Source organism: Pseudophryne corroboree, chromosome 2 (genome assembly GCF_028390025.1).
Source record: "Pseudophryne corroboree isolate aPseCor3 chromosome 2, aPseCor3.hap2, whole genome shotgun sequence".
In the NCBI taxonomy this organism is placed as follows: Eukaryota; Metazoa; Chordata; class Amphibia; order Anura; family Myobatrachidae; genus Pseudophryne; species Pseudophryne corroboree.
Window position 1 is genome coordinate 789,595,209 of NC_086445.1, and position 15,394 is coordinate 789,610,602.

The 15,394-nt window shown below is 46.7% G+C and overlaps 1 protein-coding gene across 2 annotated transcripts in view; it reads right to left on the reverse strand.

The window, feature by feature from the left end:
- The window catches only part of DYNLT3 (dynein light chain Tctex-type 3), a 68,421-nt gene extending 53,569 nt beyond the window's left edge, over positions 1-14,852 (reverse strand). The window contains exons 1-2 of one of the 2 annotated variants that reach the window (XM_063955562.1): positions 14,565-14,849; positions 9,897-9,938 (exon numbers count right to left, since the gene is read on the reverse strand). In XM_063955562.1, the coding sequence (XP_063811632.1) occupies positions 9,897-9,938; positions 14,565-14,588 (66 nt within the window). In that variant the 5' untranslated portion in view covers positions 14,589-14,849. Of the gene's footprint in view, positions 1-9,896; positions 9,939-14,564 lie in introns of both variants that reach the window. The other variant, XM_063955563.1, reaches the window with a different exon arrangement.
- Between the last annotated feature and the right edge of the window lie 542 nt (positions 14,853-15,394).

Below are 15,394 nucleotides of genomic sequence, written 5' to 3' on the forward strand. Positions count from 1 at the left end.
GTAGATAACGTTAAGAGTCTTGTGTGTGGCCGGGCTGCAGCAGGCTTTATTTATACAAGTCTTCCAAAAGCAATACAATGGATACTGTAATCCCTTTGTCCATTGGACAGAGGGATGCATCTTTACAGTACAGGAGAGGTCATAGGTTGATTTGAAAAGGTGGGCGATGTCTTTCTCAACTGTTCTTGTGGGTGGTCTCCTCTGGATTCCCGCCGCATACATAATATACAGTAAATACAGTTTATATCTATATTCTGCTTCTGCACATAACTATCAACAGGAACTTGCGATCTTCTGCAAACCAACACCGGAATGTTACCCTTAAAATACCCTACAGCTGGATACCAGACACCACCTTATAACCTTAAGTGAAAGAGACAATGGTACCACCTGCGATCCTTGCTAGTAAACTGGCTGCTGGAACTTTTAAGTGACTACACCAATCACAAGAGAACAATGCAAAAAAAGGGGGAAAAAGTTCCTACGCACTGGAAAGGGTATATAGCACACCTTATTTGGTGTGATTAAAACCTTAACCAATTTTTCTAATTATATGCAAGTTGATTTTTCTATCAGACAGATCTCTCCACGTTGATATGTAGAAGTACAGATATTTCTCCTAAATTCTGGAGAAAATGTATAGACCACCTTATTCAGGGTTTTTAAATTTTAACATCCGTCTTATTTATCGCAGAAAATGTACAATAAAAGAAAAAGTCTCGTGATAATATCATGAAATGTATAAAGTCCAATCAAAGTCCAATAATTTGGATCAATGAAAAAGCAGTAAGTCTTTGTCAAGGTGTCACCTTGACAAAGACCTGATTGGTTGAAACGCGTTGGTGCTCTTGGCTGCCCAGGACCTGGTGAAGGTACAGCTCTATAGGGGGAGCTTCACAAATACCCTTGTACGCTATTTACTGTGCCTTCCTGGAAGGTCATTTGTGGTACGCATTTTAAGTGTAAAATATTGTTTTTTGAATAAATTTGTAGAAGTCTGCACTATGATTCCCTATTATTTGTTTTGCATGTACCTAAACTGAGGAGCTAGACAAGGAATCATATACGGTGGGGACGACTTACTACAAATATTAAGGAGGATACCAGATAAGAGACTTATTGCTTTTTCATTGATCCGAATTATTGGACTTTGATTGGACTTTATACATTTCATGATATTATCACGAGACTTTTTCTTTTATTGTACATTTTCTGCGATAAATAAGACGGATGTTAAAATTTAAAAACCCTGAATAAGGTGGTCTATACATTTTCTCCAGAATTTAGGAGAAATATCTGTACTTATACATATCAACGTGGAGAGATCTGTCTGATAGAAAAATCAACTTGCATATAATTAGAAAAATTGGTTAAGGTTTTAATCACACCAAATAAGGTGTGCTATATACCCTTTCCAGTGCGTAGGAACTTTTTCCCCCCTTTTTTTTTACCTTATAACCTTAGTCTGTCCCCTCCTATCATGCAAAGGTGAATCCCTTTGTTCTGGAATCATTTAAACTGTTGATACTTGCTGATGTGGTGCAGGGGGACTATGTGTACAATGTGCACTATTTGGATTAAATATGTAATGTTTTGATAGCCCTCCATGCGTTCACAAACTCCGCCGTAAATACCCACACCACGCGCAGGACCGCGGGAGCGACCATACGCAAATTGCGGATATGTGCACGCACGGCGGAACAAGTGCACGCGCGGTGGGCATGTGTGTGTATTTTATACGTGCTGCGTGTTCTGTAATATTTTTCGACTTTGACAATAGCGTGCAACTCTGATAACAGAGACATCACATTTGACTTTTTTGGTTTTGTAAAAAACACAGTGGCCTCTCGATCCAACTCAGTATCTTGGATCTGCAGTACATCTGCTATTGCATCAGGGTTGATTCCACTCCCTGATTTGGGGTAGCTTCCTCCCACTCATCACTTAATACAAGCTCCCCTTCTTTAACCTCAGTCATATCCTCCTCAGAGTCCGACTGAAGGACCGGAGGCAGCATAAGTTTATGAGACAGAATTTGTGGGGGTTGGGCAGACGGAATCTGGCCTGACATTAGATCATTCACGGATTTTTGTAAACCCTCCACTCCTTCTTGGCTGTGGCCAATTCAGTGGAGATATCCGCCATTACACTTTTTAAAGCAAAAAGCCAGGTTGAGGGCAAATCCTGTGATTTGCTGCCACTCAGAGGAGTCACTGCAACCCACACAACCTCTGGAATCCTCAGATTCTGGCATAAACGACTGGAAGAAAGAAGCACATGTAAACAGCTTTCCCTGCCATACTGAAACAAAAATCTTACACACAAGATATACACACAGAGGAAGAAATAAACAGCACAGGTGTCTTCTTTCTCCAACTACAGGATAGGAACACAGAAAAGAGGAACCAGCACACTTCTGCCCCTTTACACTGCAGTGATAAGAGGGCCCTATATAAGTGTTCTGGATTTAGACTAGAGTGCTCCCACTATATATATCCATATGACCCCACTGTACCACACCGCAGTATGAGGGATCCCCGGAGGCTCAGGTAGCGTTGTCAGCGCGCTGCACACGCGGAGGAGGCAGAGAATGGCGCCTTTCCGCTGCTGATCCCGCTCTGAGTGAGGCCCCGCCCCCAACACGGCACAGGTGCTGCACAAACTGACTAGCGCGTGTGTGCACGCTGCCGGCCAGCCCTAAATGTAGCCCCTGGCAGCTTATCGCCAGTTTGTATGTCCTCCCCAGCGCCAGCAACCCTAGCACTGAGGCAGCGCACACCATGTTACCGCCAGGCACCCCACTTGTCAGGGCCCCAGCGTCACACACCAATCTTCACAAATTTCAGCTGCCTAAGGCGGCGGTAGTGGCTGCGGGACCAAGCGCCAGTGACCGGAGTGACTGCTGCACAAGACTGCTGCAGGACCATTAAGCCTTAGAGGAGGTTGGCCTCGCTCCCCCCTAAGCTTCCCTCAGTGGAGACAGACAGGAGCCAACCTGTCAGTCCAAATTAACAAAAGTTATAAATAAAACTGAAGAAAAAAAATAGGATTTTAATACCTACCGGTAAATCCTTTTCTCCTAGTCCGTAGAGGATGCTGGGGACTCCAAAAGGACCATGGGGTATAGACGGGATCCGCAGGAGACATGGGCACACTATAAGACTTTTACTGGGTGTGAACTGGCTCCTCCCTCTATGCCCCTCCTCCAGACCTCAGTTATAGGAACTGTGCCTAGGGGAGACAGACATTTCGAGGAAAAGGATTTTTGTTAAACTAAGGGTGAGATACATACCAGCTCACACCACAAACACACCGTACAACTGGATTAGCAGTAATACCAGATAACCGTATGAACGAAAAAACAGCAACAAGCTGAACATAACCGATACACAACCATCGTGTAACCGAAAACAACAACCAACAATACAACTGCAAGTAACAGTACGCACTGGGATGGGCGCCCAGCATCCTCTACGGACTAGGAGAAAAGGATTTACCGGTGGGTATTAAAATCCTATTTTCTCTTACGTCCTAGAGGATGCTGGGGACTCCAAAAGGACCATGGGGTCTATACCAAAGCTCCCGCTCCAGACCGGGCGGGAGAGTGCGGACGACTCTGCAGCACCGATTGAGCAAACATGAGGTCCTCATCAGCCAGGGTATCAAACTTGTAGAACTTAGCAAAAGTGTTTGAACCCGACCACATAGCTGCTTGGCAAAGTTGAAGTGCCGAGACCCCTCGGGCAGCCGCCCAAGATGAGCCCACCTTCCTGGTAGAATGGGCCTTTACTGACATCGGCAACAGCAACCCAGTCGAAGAATGAGCGTGCTGAATCGTATTACAAATCCAGCGAGCAATAGTCTGCTTGGAAAAAGGATTTCCACTCTTGTTGGAAGCATACAGGACAAACAGAGCCTCCGTTTTCCTAACAAGAGCCGTTCTGGCGACATAAATTTTTAAAGCTCTTATGACATCAAGAGATTTTGGCGCTGCCACAGCATCCGTAGCCACAGGTACCACAATAGGTTGATTTATGTGAAACGAAGAAACCACCTTCGGCAGAAATTGTTGACGAGTCCTCAATTCCGCTCTATCCACATGAAAAATCAAATATGGGCTCTTGTGAGACAAAGCCGCCAACTCTGACACTCGTCTGGCAGACGCCAAGGCCAAAAGCATGACCACTTTCCAAGTGAGAAACTTTAACGCAACCTTTCGCAAAGGTTCAAACCAGGGAGACATAAGAAATTGTAACACCACTTCAAGATCCCACGGTGTCACGGGTGACACAAACTGAGGATGGATATGCAGCACTCCCTTCACGAAAGTCTGAACCTCAGGAAGGGTGGCCAATTCTTTTCGAAAGAAAATAGATAAAGCCGAAATCTGCACCTTGATGGAACCCAATTTCAGACCTGCATCCACGCCTGCCTGCAAAAAAATGGAGGAAACGACCCAGCTGAAACTCCTCCGTAGGAGCTTTCTTGGCTTCACACCACGACACATATTTTCTCCAAATACGGTGATAATGCTTCACCGTGCCCTCCTTTCTAGCCTTAAGGAGAGTGGGGATGACTTCCCCGGGAATACCTTTCCGAGCTAGGATTTGGCGTTCAACCTCCATGCCGTCAAACGCAGCAGCGGTAAGTCCGGAAATACGTATGGCCCCTGCAGTAACAGGTCCTCTCTGAGAGGAAGCAGCCAAGGATCTTCTATGAGCAATTCCTGAAGATCCGGATACCAGGCCCTCTGTGGCCAATCTGGAACAACGAGTATTGCCTGAACCCTTGTTCGTCTTATGATCCTTAACACTCTTGGAATGAGAGGAAGTGGAGGGAACACATACACCGACTGAAACACCCACGGAGTTACCAGGGCGTCCACTGCACTGGCTTGGGGGTCCCTTGACCTGGAACAATACCTCGGAAGCTTCTTGTTGAGGCGAGATGCCATCATGTCTATTTGAGGAATTCACCAACGCCTTGTCACTTCTGCAAATACCTCTTGGTGAAGGGCCCACTCTCCTGGATGGAGATCGTGTCTGCTGAGGAAGTCTGCTTCCCAGTTGTCCACGCCCGGAAGGAAGACCGCTGACAGAGCGCTCACGTGCTGTTCCGCCCAGTGGAGAACTCTTGTGGCCTCCGCCATAGCCGCTCTGCTCTATGTTCCGCCCTAGCGGTTTACATACGCCACCGCTGTTATGTTGTCCGACTGAATCAGGACAGGTAGACCTTGAAGAAGGTTTTTCGCCTGCAGAAGGCCGTTGTAAATGGCTCTTAACTCCAGAACATTTATGTGGAGACAAGATTCCTGGCTTGACCATTTTCCCTGGAAACTTCTTCCTTGTGTGACTGCACCCCAGCCTCGGAGACTTGCATCTGTGGTCAGCAGGACCCAATCCTGGATTCCGAACCTGCGTCCCTCTAGAAGGTGAGAACTTTGCAGCCACCACAGGAGAGAAATTCTGGTCCTGGAAGATAGACTTATTTTCCGGTGCATGTGCATGTGAGACGCGGACCATTTGTCCAGCAGGTCCCACTGAAACCCCGGGCATGAAACCTGCCAAACGGAATGGCTTTGTAAGCCGCAACTATCTTCCCTAGCACTCGAGTGCATTGATGAATCGACACTCTTGCCGGTTTCAGAATCTCCTTGACCATGGTCTGGATTTCCAGAGCTTTTTCCGCCAGAAGAAACACTCTCTGTAATTCCGTGTCTAGGATCATGCCCAAGAAGGGCAGCCGAGTTGTCAGGATCAACGGAGACTTTGGCAAATTCAGAATCCAACCATGATGTTGCAGAACCGTCAGGGAGAGTTCCACATTTCTTAGCAACTGCTCTTTTGATCTCGCCTTTATCAGGAGATCATCCAAGTACGGGATAATTGTGACACCCTGCTTGCGTAGGAGTACCATCATTTCCGCCATCACCTTGGTGAAGACCCTCGGGGCCGTGGAAAGCCCAAACGGCGACGTCTGAAATTGGTAATGACAATCCTGCACCGCAAATCTCAGGAAGGCCTGATGAGGAGGATATATCGGTACGTGTAAGTAGGCATCTTTTATGTCGACTGAGGCCATAAAATATCCCCCTTCTAGGATCACAGCTCGAAGAGATTCCATCTTGAACTTGAAAGTTTCAAGTACGGATTGAGGGATTTTAGGTTCAGGATCGGTCTGACCGAGCCGTCCGGCTTTGGCACGACAAAGAGGCTCAAATAGAACCCTTGCCCCCGTTGGGACGGAGGAACCGGGACAATGACCCTCTGTTGACACAGCTTTTGTATAGCAGCATTTACTACTTCCCTTTCTGGAATAGAAACTGGCAAGGCTGATTTGAAAAATCGGCGGGGGGGGGGCATCTCCTGAAACTCCAGTTTGTACCCCTGGGACACTATGTCTAAGACCCAAGGATCTAGGCCCGATTGAAACCAGACCTGACTGAAGATTCGGAGACGGGTCCCCACCGGCACGGACTCCCGTAGGGGAGCCCCAGCATCATGCGGTGGACTTGGCAGAGGCGGGAGAGGACTTTTAGTCCTGGGCGCCAGACACAGCAGGCAACCTTTTTCCCCTTCCTCTACCTTTTGAAGCGAGGAAGGACGAGCCCCTTCCTTTTTTGTATTTATTAGGCCAAAAGGACTGCATCTGATAATGGGGCGCCTTTTTCTGTTATGCGGGAACATAAGGAAGAAAAGATGACTTACCCGCAGTAGCGGTAAACACCAGGTCAGAAAGGCCATCACCAAACAAGACACTACCTTTAAAAGGGAGAGCTTCCATAGCTTTCTTGGAGTCGGCATCAGCATTCCATTGATGAATCCACAGCACCCTCCTGGCCGAGACCGCCATGGCATTGGCTCTTGATCCCAAGAGGCCAATATCCCTCGCCGCATCCTTTAGGTAAGTTGCAGCGTCCCTGATATAACCAAGAGTCAAAAGAATATAACCAAGAGTCAAAAGAATGTTATCCTTATCAAGGGTATCCATGTCAGATGCCAAATTATCAGCCCACTTAGCAATAGCAATACTCACCGACGCCGACGACACGGCAGGCCTGAGTAGTGCACCCGTAGTGACATAAATGGCCTTTAATGTCGTTTGCTGCTTGCGATCCGCAGGATCCTTGAGGGCAGCCGTGTCAGGAGACGGAAGCGCCACTTTTTTGGACAGTCGGGACAGAGCCTTGTCAACATTGGGAGACGACTCCCATTTCTCCCTGTCGTCAGAGGGGAAAGGATATGCCATAAAAATTCTCTTGGGAATCTGCCACCTTTTGTCAGGCGACTCCCAAGTCTTTTCACAAAGAGCATTCAGTTCATGAGTGGGGGGAAACTTCACCTCAGGCTTTTTCCTTTAAATAAACAAACCCTTGTATCTGGAACAGGAGGTTCCTCAGAAATATGTTAAACATCTCTTTATAGCCACAATCATGTACTGAATACTCTTTACCAATTTTGGATGTAAACTGGCCTCACTAAAGTCGACACTGGAATCAGAGTCCGTGTCGGTACCTGTATCTGCCATCTGTGTAAAATTAACGTTTCTGTGACCATGAGGGGGTCTGTACCTCAGACAAGGCGTCCTCCATGGATTTTCTCCACTTTTGTGTCTGAGAATCAGATTTATCCAGCCTCTTAGATAATAACGCCACATTTGCATTCAATGTACTCAACATATTCACCCAATCAGCTGTGCCGCCAGAGACACTCCCAAATCCTTCTCTGCGCCCCCAGTAAGTTCCTCCGGGGTGGAGCACTCAGCCTCAGACATGTCGACACACACACACACACTCACACTGGCCAACGGGGTACAGGCCCACAGGGAAGCCCCCCCCCCCCCCCCCCCCGTTTTGCTCCCAGTACTTGTAATGAGAGTGGAGGCCCGGCCCAGCGTCTCTGCATGCACTGTGAAGAGAGAAAATGGTGCTGGTAAGCTGTGCGGCTAAGCCCCGCCCCTTCCCGGCACGCTTTAGTCCCGCTCAAATTTAAACTTTTATACTGGCGGGGGTCTCAAACATAGTGCCCAGGCACCTCAAATATGCTGTTTTGCCAGTTAAAAAACCTCAGTAACCAGCTGCCCAGGGCGCTCCCCCCCAGCGATTTGCACCCTGTGAGTGCCGTTGGTGTGTGGGAGCATGGAGCGCTGCGCTGTACCTCCGTTACTGAAGTCTTCTGCCATCACTGAAGTCTTCTGCCTTCTTTATACTCACCCGGCTTCTTTCTTCTGGCTTCTGTGAGGGGGGTGACGGCACGGCTCCGGGAACAAGCAGCTAGGCGCACCAAGTGATCGAACCCTCTGGAGCTAATGGTGTCCAGTAGCCTAAGAAGCAGAGCCCTTAAGTCAGCAGAAGTAGGTCTGACTTCTCTCCCCTCAGTCCCACGAAGCAGGGAGCCTGTAGCCAGCAGGACTCTCTGAAAATAAAAAAACCTAAAAGTCTTTTCCAGAGAAACTCAGTAGAGCTCCCCTAGTGTGTGTCCAGTCTCTCCTGGGCACAGAATCTAACTGAGGTCTGGAGGAGGGGCATAGAGGGAGGAGTCAGTTCACACCCAGTAAAAGTCTTTTTAGTGTACCCATGTCTCCTGCGGATCCCATCTATACACCATGGTCCTTTTGGAGTCCCCAGCATCCTCTAGGACAGTGGTGGCCAACGCGTGGCTCTTGAGCCACATGCGGCTCTTTCTTTATTCAAATGTGGCTCCCAACACGTGACCACAAGAGATCTGTAAACTGCCGCACTCCAGCCAGACATGCAGCAGCACTACGTAGACTGAGAACTGAGGGAGCCAAATACACATGGGGGAGCTGTCTGGAGTGACACAGGCGGGTGCTGGCTGGAGTGACACATGGGGGTGCTGTCTGGAGTGACACATGGGGGTGCTGTCTGGAGTGACACATGGGGGTGCTGTCTGGAGTGACACATGGGGGTGCTGTCTGGAGTGACACAGGCGCGAACTGAAGTCTATTATGTGAATCTGGCCTTTTCAGTATATTTTATACATTGGGGCGTGGCCTAGCAGGCACAAGGTCACACCCCATTTTTGCAAGTGCGCCTTCGGCTTGAAGACGGCTCTTTGATGTACCTAACAAGATATTTTGGCTCTTTGTCTCTGACTGGTTGGCCACCCCTGCTCTAGGATGTAAGAGAAAAAAAACACTGGAGCCTCTCCAGACAGTGACCGGCCCTGAGGGCACATTTTTCTAAACTGGTTGTTGGAGGGGGCATAGAGGGGAGGAGCAGCACACACTAAGTTTTATTTAAAGTGCCCAGGCTCCTTTGGACCCCATCTATACTCCACCATACTGAAGTACCTTCCCCAATATCCCCTAGAACGTATGAGAAAATATGTTTTTGTGCGGAAACACACAGGTTCAGCGAAACCTGTGTGTTTTCACCACCGTAGACCCGAAAAGCCGGCACTTATCTGGGATTTTGTTTCACCTGCCTGCAAGTGAAACAAAATCCCCAATAAGCCGTAGCAACCACTCCAGTCAATGCCCCACGCCTGCCGCAGCAGGGAGAGCGCCTTGCAGTCGGCAATCAGCCTCGTGACCCACATCCACCCCTCTTCTCCCCATCCCAGATGCCCCAGCCAGACGGGGGTCATGTGACAGGGGAGCTAGAGCTCTTGGGTGCCAGAACTGTCAGGGAGCCCCATGTTGAGGCAGGTAGCACAAACCCCAATAAGCCGCGACTCGTGTCAGCTTATCGGGGCTAATATGATAGTCCTGACCGATATCATTACCTGGGGTATCCCCCATAGAGGGGGTTCATTCAGTGACACTAGGTTATAAAGGCTTTATGTACTTCCCCATTACACTATGAGTCAAGGATTATCACTGGACATATATAACATATACAATCATAAACTATAATATTGATAGTACACATTTACCTCTTTTACAATGGTGCTGGCTTCATCACCATTAAATGTGTTCTGCAAAACAAAACATAGATACTTAAATCTTACACTGTTAGACATGTGCAAACTCTTGTGTTACACTATGCAGTAGCTCATAACAGGCATTAGATCTAATATACAGTATGACATATATGGACAAAAAGCATTGTTAGATGTTAGTGAAAACCAGAACCATTCTCATGTATAAGGATCACCAAACTAAGGGCCCGATTCAGACCTGATCGCTGCTGTGTGAAATTGCACAGGTAATCATAAATACAAATTCTGCTTGATAAATACAGTATATACATACATGCTTGAAAAGTACAGACAGAAGACAGGAAGAAAAAGCAGTGCATTAAGAGTTACAAGAGGACAAGTCAATTAGTTACATTTACCGGATGATGACACATGGTCATGTTTTGAATTATTTATGAAGTACTGTATCGTCAAAAGTGTATTTACTACAAGATTTCTAGTCACACAATTATATTCCATAAAATGCTTTACAGCAAAGTCGTGCTCACTGCCATGCAAAACAGTGGGTGGGGTTATAATAAATAAGTATGGTTTTACTACATAAAATGTTTACACAGTAGTGGGGTGAGGCAGAGCCTTTCCTGTCATACTAACGTTTGTGCCAGAGTTTTGACTATATAAAAGTATTTTAAAAAAAAATACAAATAATATGTTATAAATATCGTCTTTGCATTATTCTTATCATTTATATAGCCAAAACTCTGGAGCAAAAAGTCTATGGCAGGTGAGGCACTCTATCTTTTCTGCACTTCTCTGATCAAAACCCACCAAATTTCCAAGAGTTTATACTGCTGCACCTGTGTATAATGCCCACATGTACCCTTTTGCTCTTATATTGCATGTAAATCTAGCTCTGGTGCTAACCAGTGCCCCCTGAGCCATTTAGCTCATGTCCCTGTACTGTACAGTTGTCACTACTTAAAGGTTAAGAACCAAGTTAGCTCTAAAAAATGTGATTTTACGCCTTAATATAGCAATTCATCCCGACCGAGAGAGCTAATCATTTATTTAAGAAGGCTCCACTGAGTGACAGATATACGCTGTCTATGCATTACTGCAACAATAGAGCGAAATTATAAATGCAAGTTCATATTCTGTATATGCAGTGGTGTCGAGAGGGGGGGGGGGGGGGGTACAGATTACCCGGGCATGCCAAGGGGCCCAGGCCAGAGCACACCTTGGGAGGAAGGGGGGATGGGGGGGGAATTAATTTATATTATTTTTTTTTAGATCAGTGTGCGGACGGGTGTGCAAGCGGCGTATTAGGCCACCGGGAGGAGGGATGTATGTGTGTGTCAACTGGCTGTTTGTCCCTTATCGTGGACGTCCCTCACAGCCACTTACAGCCGCCACACCGCTGCTAGGATCTTGCGAGATGATGACATCATCATCTCGCAAGTCAATCTCTGCAGCCGCTTCTCTGGACGGCCTCTTCAAAATCAGCAGGCTTCAGGTGGCGGGCAGGGAATGAGAGGATTAGGTATACAGCTGGCTGGGCATGGCACGTGGGTTTAAGAAGTGGCGCAGCTCTGCTCAGTTGTAAGAATCAGCAGCAGGCCTGGTCACCCCTTTGGGAGCTAGCCTGTTAGGTTGCAACACTGTGAGTTGAGAACTGTGACTGTGAGTGAAACACACCACTGTGGTGCTGCAGGCAGCTGCTAACAACTTAATAATTCTATATAATTGTTATATAATACATGCATCCATACATTACCATATGTGTTAGAGAGATATATATATATATATATATATATACACACATATACATACACACACACACACACACACATATACATACACACACACACACACATATACATATACACAGTATATATCTATGTATACCCGGGAAGTTGTTGTACCGGGACCCAGGATTTCTGTTGGCAGCCCTGTGTATATGAGTAACAAATTAAAAATATGTTTGTAGCATTTTAGTATACTCTTTAAAATCAGAAGTTAACACTCTTATTACAATAGAGCTTTTAAACTAGTGTCGGAATATAGGGGTATATTCAGTTGAGGTTGAAACTGCCGTCTTGTCGAAAAGACTGCAGTTTTCGACTTTTTCATGTCAGAAGGGGTTCCGACCTATTCAGGGAATTCGACTTGTCGAATAGTACGTGAATCGGCGGTATAGCTGCTGTTCACGTGCTTCGGAGGAAAACAGGGCCGGAAGGTCCCTCTGCCTTCCAGCACCCAGCCCCCAGTGTTGCCGATCATTGCTGACCGGTCAGCACGGCAGGATCCCCCACCCCCAGCGGATGCAGACAATAGCAGTCGCTGGTAAGTGTAAATCATCGTACCTGGCCGCTGTGGCTCTAAAAACTAAAGTTGCGATGGTCGCAATGTTACCGATGTTCCATTGGTCGCGATATTCCCGATCGATGTTCCGATGTTTGGAGAAAAATATTTAAAAAAAATAAAAAATCTTTTAACTAAATTCATTTTGGATAGGATTAAATTCATGTTCTTCGCCTAATTCACTCATAAAAAAAAAAAAGAGACAATTTCTGAGTGATTTTTGGTGGGAAAAAATCGTCAGCTAAGTTGTTAAGGTAGCAGCAGGGATGGCACAGTCAGAGAAAAGCTTTCAGGTAAATCAGGCATTCCCAACCACGGTCCTCAAGGCACACTAACAGTCCACGTTTTAGTGATATCCAGGCTTGAACACAGGTGACTTAATTAGTACCTCAGTTATTTTGATTTAACCATCTGTGCTGAAGCCTGGATATCACTAAAACCTGCACTGTTGGTGTGCCTTGAGGACCGCGGTTGGGAATGCCTGACCTACTTACTTCATTCATTCACACAGCTCTAATATATCACAAGATTAAAGGCTAAAGGGCCCTACTCACTGGCCGACCCGCCGCCGAGCTGCCCGACGGCGGATACGGCCGACGAGCGACCCGGCGGCGGGGGGGGGGCAGTGACGGGGGGAGTGAAGTTTCTTCACTCCCCCCGTCACGCGGCTGCATTGAAGTGCAGGCAAATATGGACGAGATCGTCCATATTGGCCTGCATGCACAGCCGACGGGAGTCCAGGGATGAACGAGCGCGGGGACGCGCATCGTTCATCGCTGGAGTCTCCACACTGAAAGATATGAACGAGTTCTCGTTCATTTATGAACGAGATCGTTCATATCTTTCTGAAAATCGGCCAGTGTGTAGGGCCTATCAGGGCGGGATGTAATGAAGTCCAAGTTTGGCCGGCATCCTGTATGGCTGCCGAACTCAGACTTCAATACATCCCAACCAAATTGTCTGATGAGGATGTGTTGTATATTCAAATATCGCACTGGGAGTCAAGCAGTAAATAAATCTATTAAACGATAAAGGTTAATAAAAGTAATAATGACGTGTAAAATCACAAGTCATAATTGAAAGACAAAAGTATAAAACTTATGGGAATATTTATCAAAGCGCGTAGATAAATAATCAGACTCTGCCTTATATTTTACAGCTGATTGGTTGGTTCTTCATCCCTTACAAGTTTACCTCTCTCTCAGATAAATACCCCCTAACACCCCTTTCACATCTCCAATGCCGGATCCCACCCAGGATTGGAAACAGGTCCTTCCCAGGTGGGATCCGGCATTGGAACTTCAGGCTTTACAACTTTTTTCGGGTCAGTTGCCATAGCGGCGGGGGGCGGATCCGGAAGCGGAGGTGGCTCCGGGAGATGCTCTGATCTCCGCACCGCCTCTCCCTATGTAGTGAACAGGTCCCGGGTCGCTTCGACGCGGGAACCTGTTCACACTGCCACTGACCCGGTATTAAACCCAGGAATAACCCTTCTTAGAACCCGGGTTGCATTACCGGGTCAGGCGACCCGGGAATTCTCCATGGCCCCTGTCACATCGCACAGTGACCCGTGTCGACCTGGCAATATACCGGGTCAATATTGGGTTATTTGTGCGATGTGCAAGGGGTATTAGAATGAAGCATTGGTGAACATATGTGGCTTCAAAAGTCCTTCTACAGTATATACATTGCTGGATCCATAAAGAAGTCCTCTGGAATTATATAAGATGGGAGAAGGGAAATGTTATAGTGCATGGGTCTTCAATTTGCGGCCCTCCAGCTGCTGTGGATCTACACATCCCAGCATGCCCTGTCCCAGTTTTGCTATTAAAGCATGCTACACCCGAGGCAGGACATGCTGGGATGTGTAGTTCCACAGCAGCTGGAGGGCCGCAGGTTGTAGACCCGTGTTATAGTGCAATACCTGTCGTATGTGCTCACTGGCAGGTACGTTTTGTTCTCAATGTGTAGTGCCCATATCTAATATACCCACACAATCAAGTAGTAGGGTGCATAAAATCTCAACGTGGAAGTGAAATACGTCTTTTTCCAAAAAAACTAAATAAGTCAAGGAACACATGTAGCATATCTTTATATTGATGTGCAGCATTTGCATATTACATAAACCTCTGTATATTAAAAAGAAGCAAATTCTATTCAAAACACTGGATGACCATGAAAACAAATGACATAGTATGAATACTCAGACATCCATGCAGTGAGAGCTTGCTGCAGCGACACTAGCACAGTGACCTACAGTATTGTTAGACTGCCAGCCATTCTCTGCATGTAACAATTGTGCAGTAACACTCTGTACATTACCTCTCCCTTGTGCTGATCGTCCATGGTGCTCAGACAGGAGCAGGTGTTAAAGCACTAGTGGGTATTTGTCTTCTAGCTCTGTAACCCTAGCTTCATGTGATGGGTGGAAGAAGCTATATATATATATATAGGCAAATAAATATACAAACAAGTCTACATTCTAGGTTGTGCTGTAATAAAGTCCCTGCGCTGTTCTGTCCCACCCCGGTGGCTTCCTGTATTATCCTACTATAGCACTGCTGATGCTGTCATGCTGAGGCGGAGCCAGCCCTAGGAAGTGGGCAGCAGCAAAATGAAAGAATGATAACTATATATTACAGATCTCATAACTGTAGGTGCTGCCACCTCATGGCCAGATGGCGTCATTATGTAAGTGAACGGAGTGATTGGTGCACTGTGGGCTAATAATATAAGAGATTAAGCTTTACATTTTACAAAGAGACATTTTCTTTGCAGTATTCCTTTGATGACCCTGTCCAGGGGGGACAGAATGCTCTGCTCCTGGACCTCCATCTTCATTTATAATTGCCATCACCTGTCGTGAAACACCTTTCTTCTCCATTAACCTGTTCAAAACAGGTGCCAACAATCATAAAATAAGAGAGAAGTCCAGAAGCAAAGCATTGTGTACTTCCTGGAGAGGGTCATGTTGGGAGCTATGCCTAAGGAGGGGGTTTCTCTGTACACCTTACTTTGTTTTGGTTGCTGGATACAGTTTCCGTAGCTATCCTTGACTGAATGCACTTAAGTTGAGAATGTTCTGTCAGTTACATGTTTGTCACAAAATAGCATGATGCAGCACACATTAATAAATTATAGCCAGTGATAAA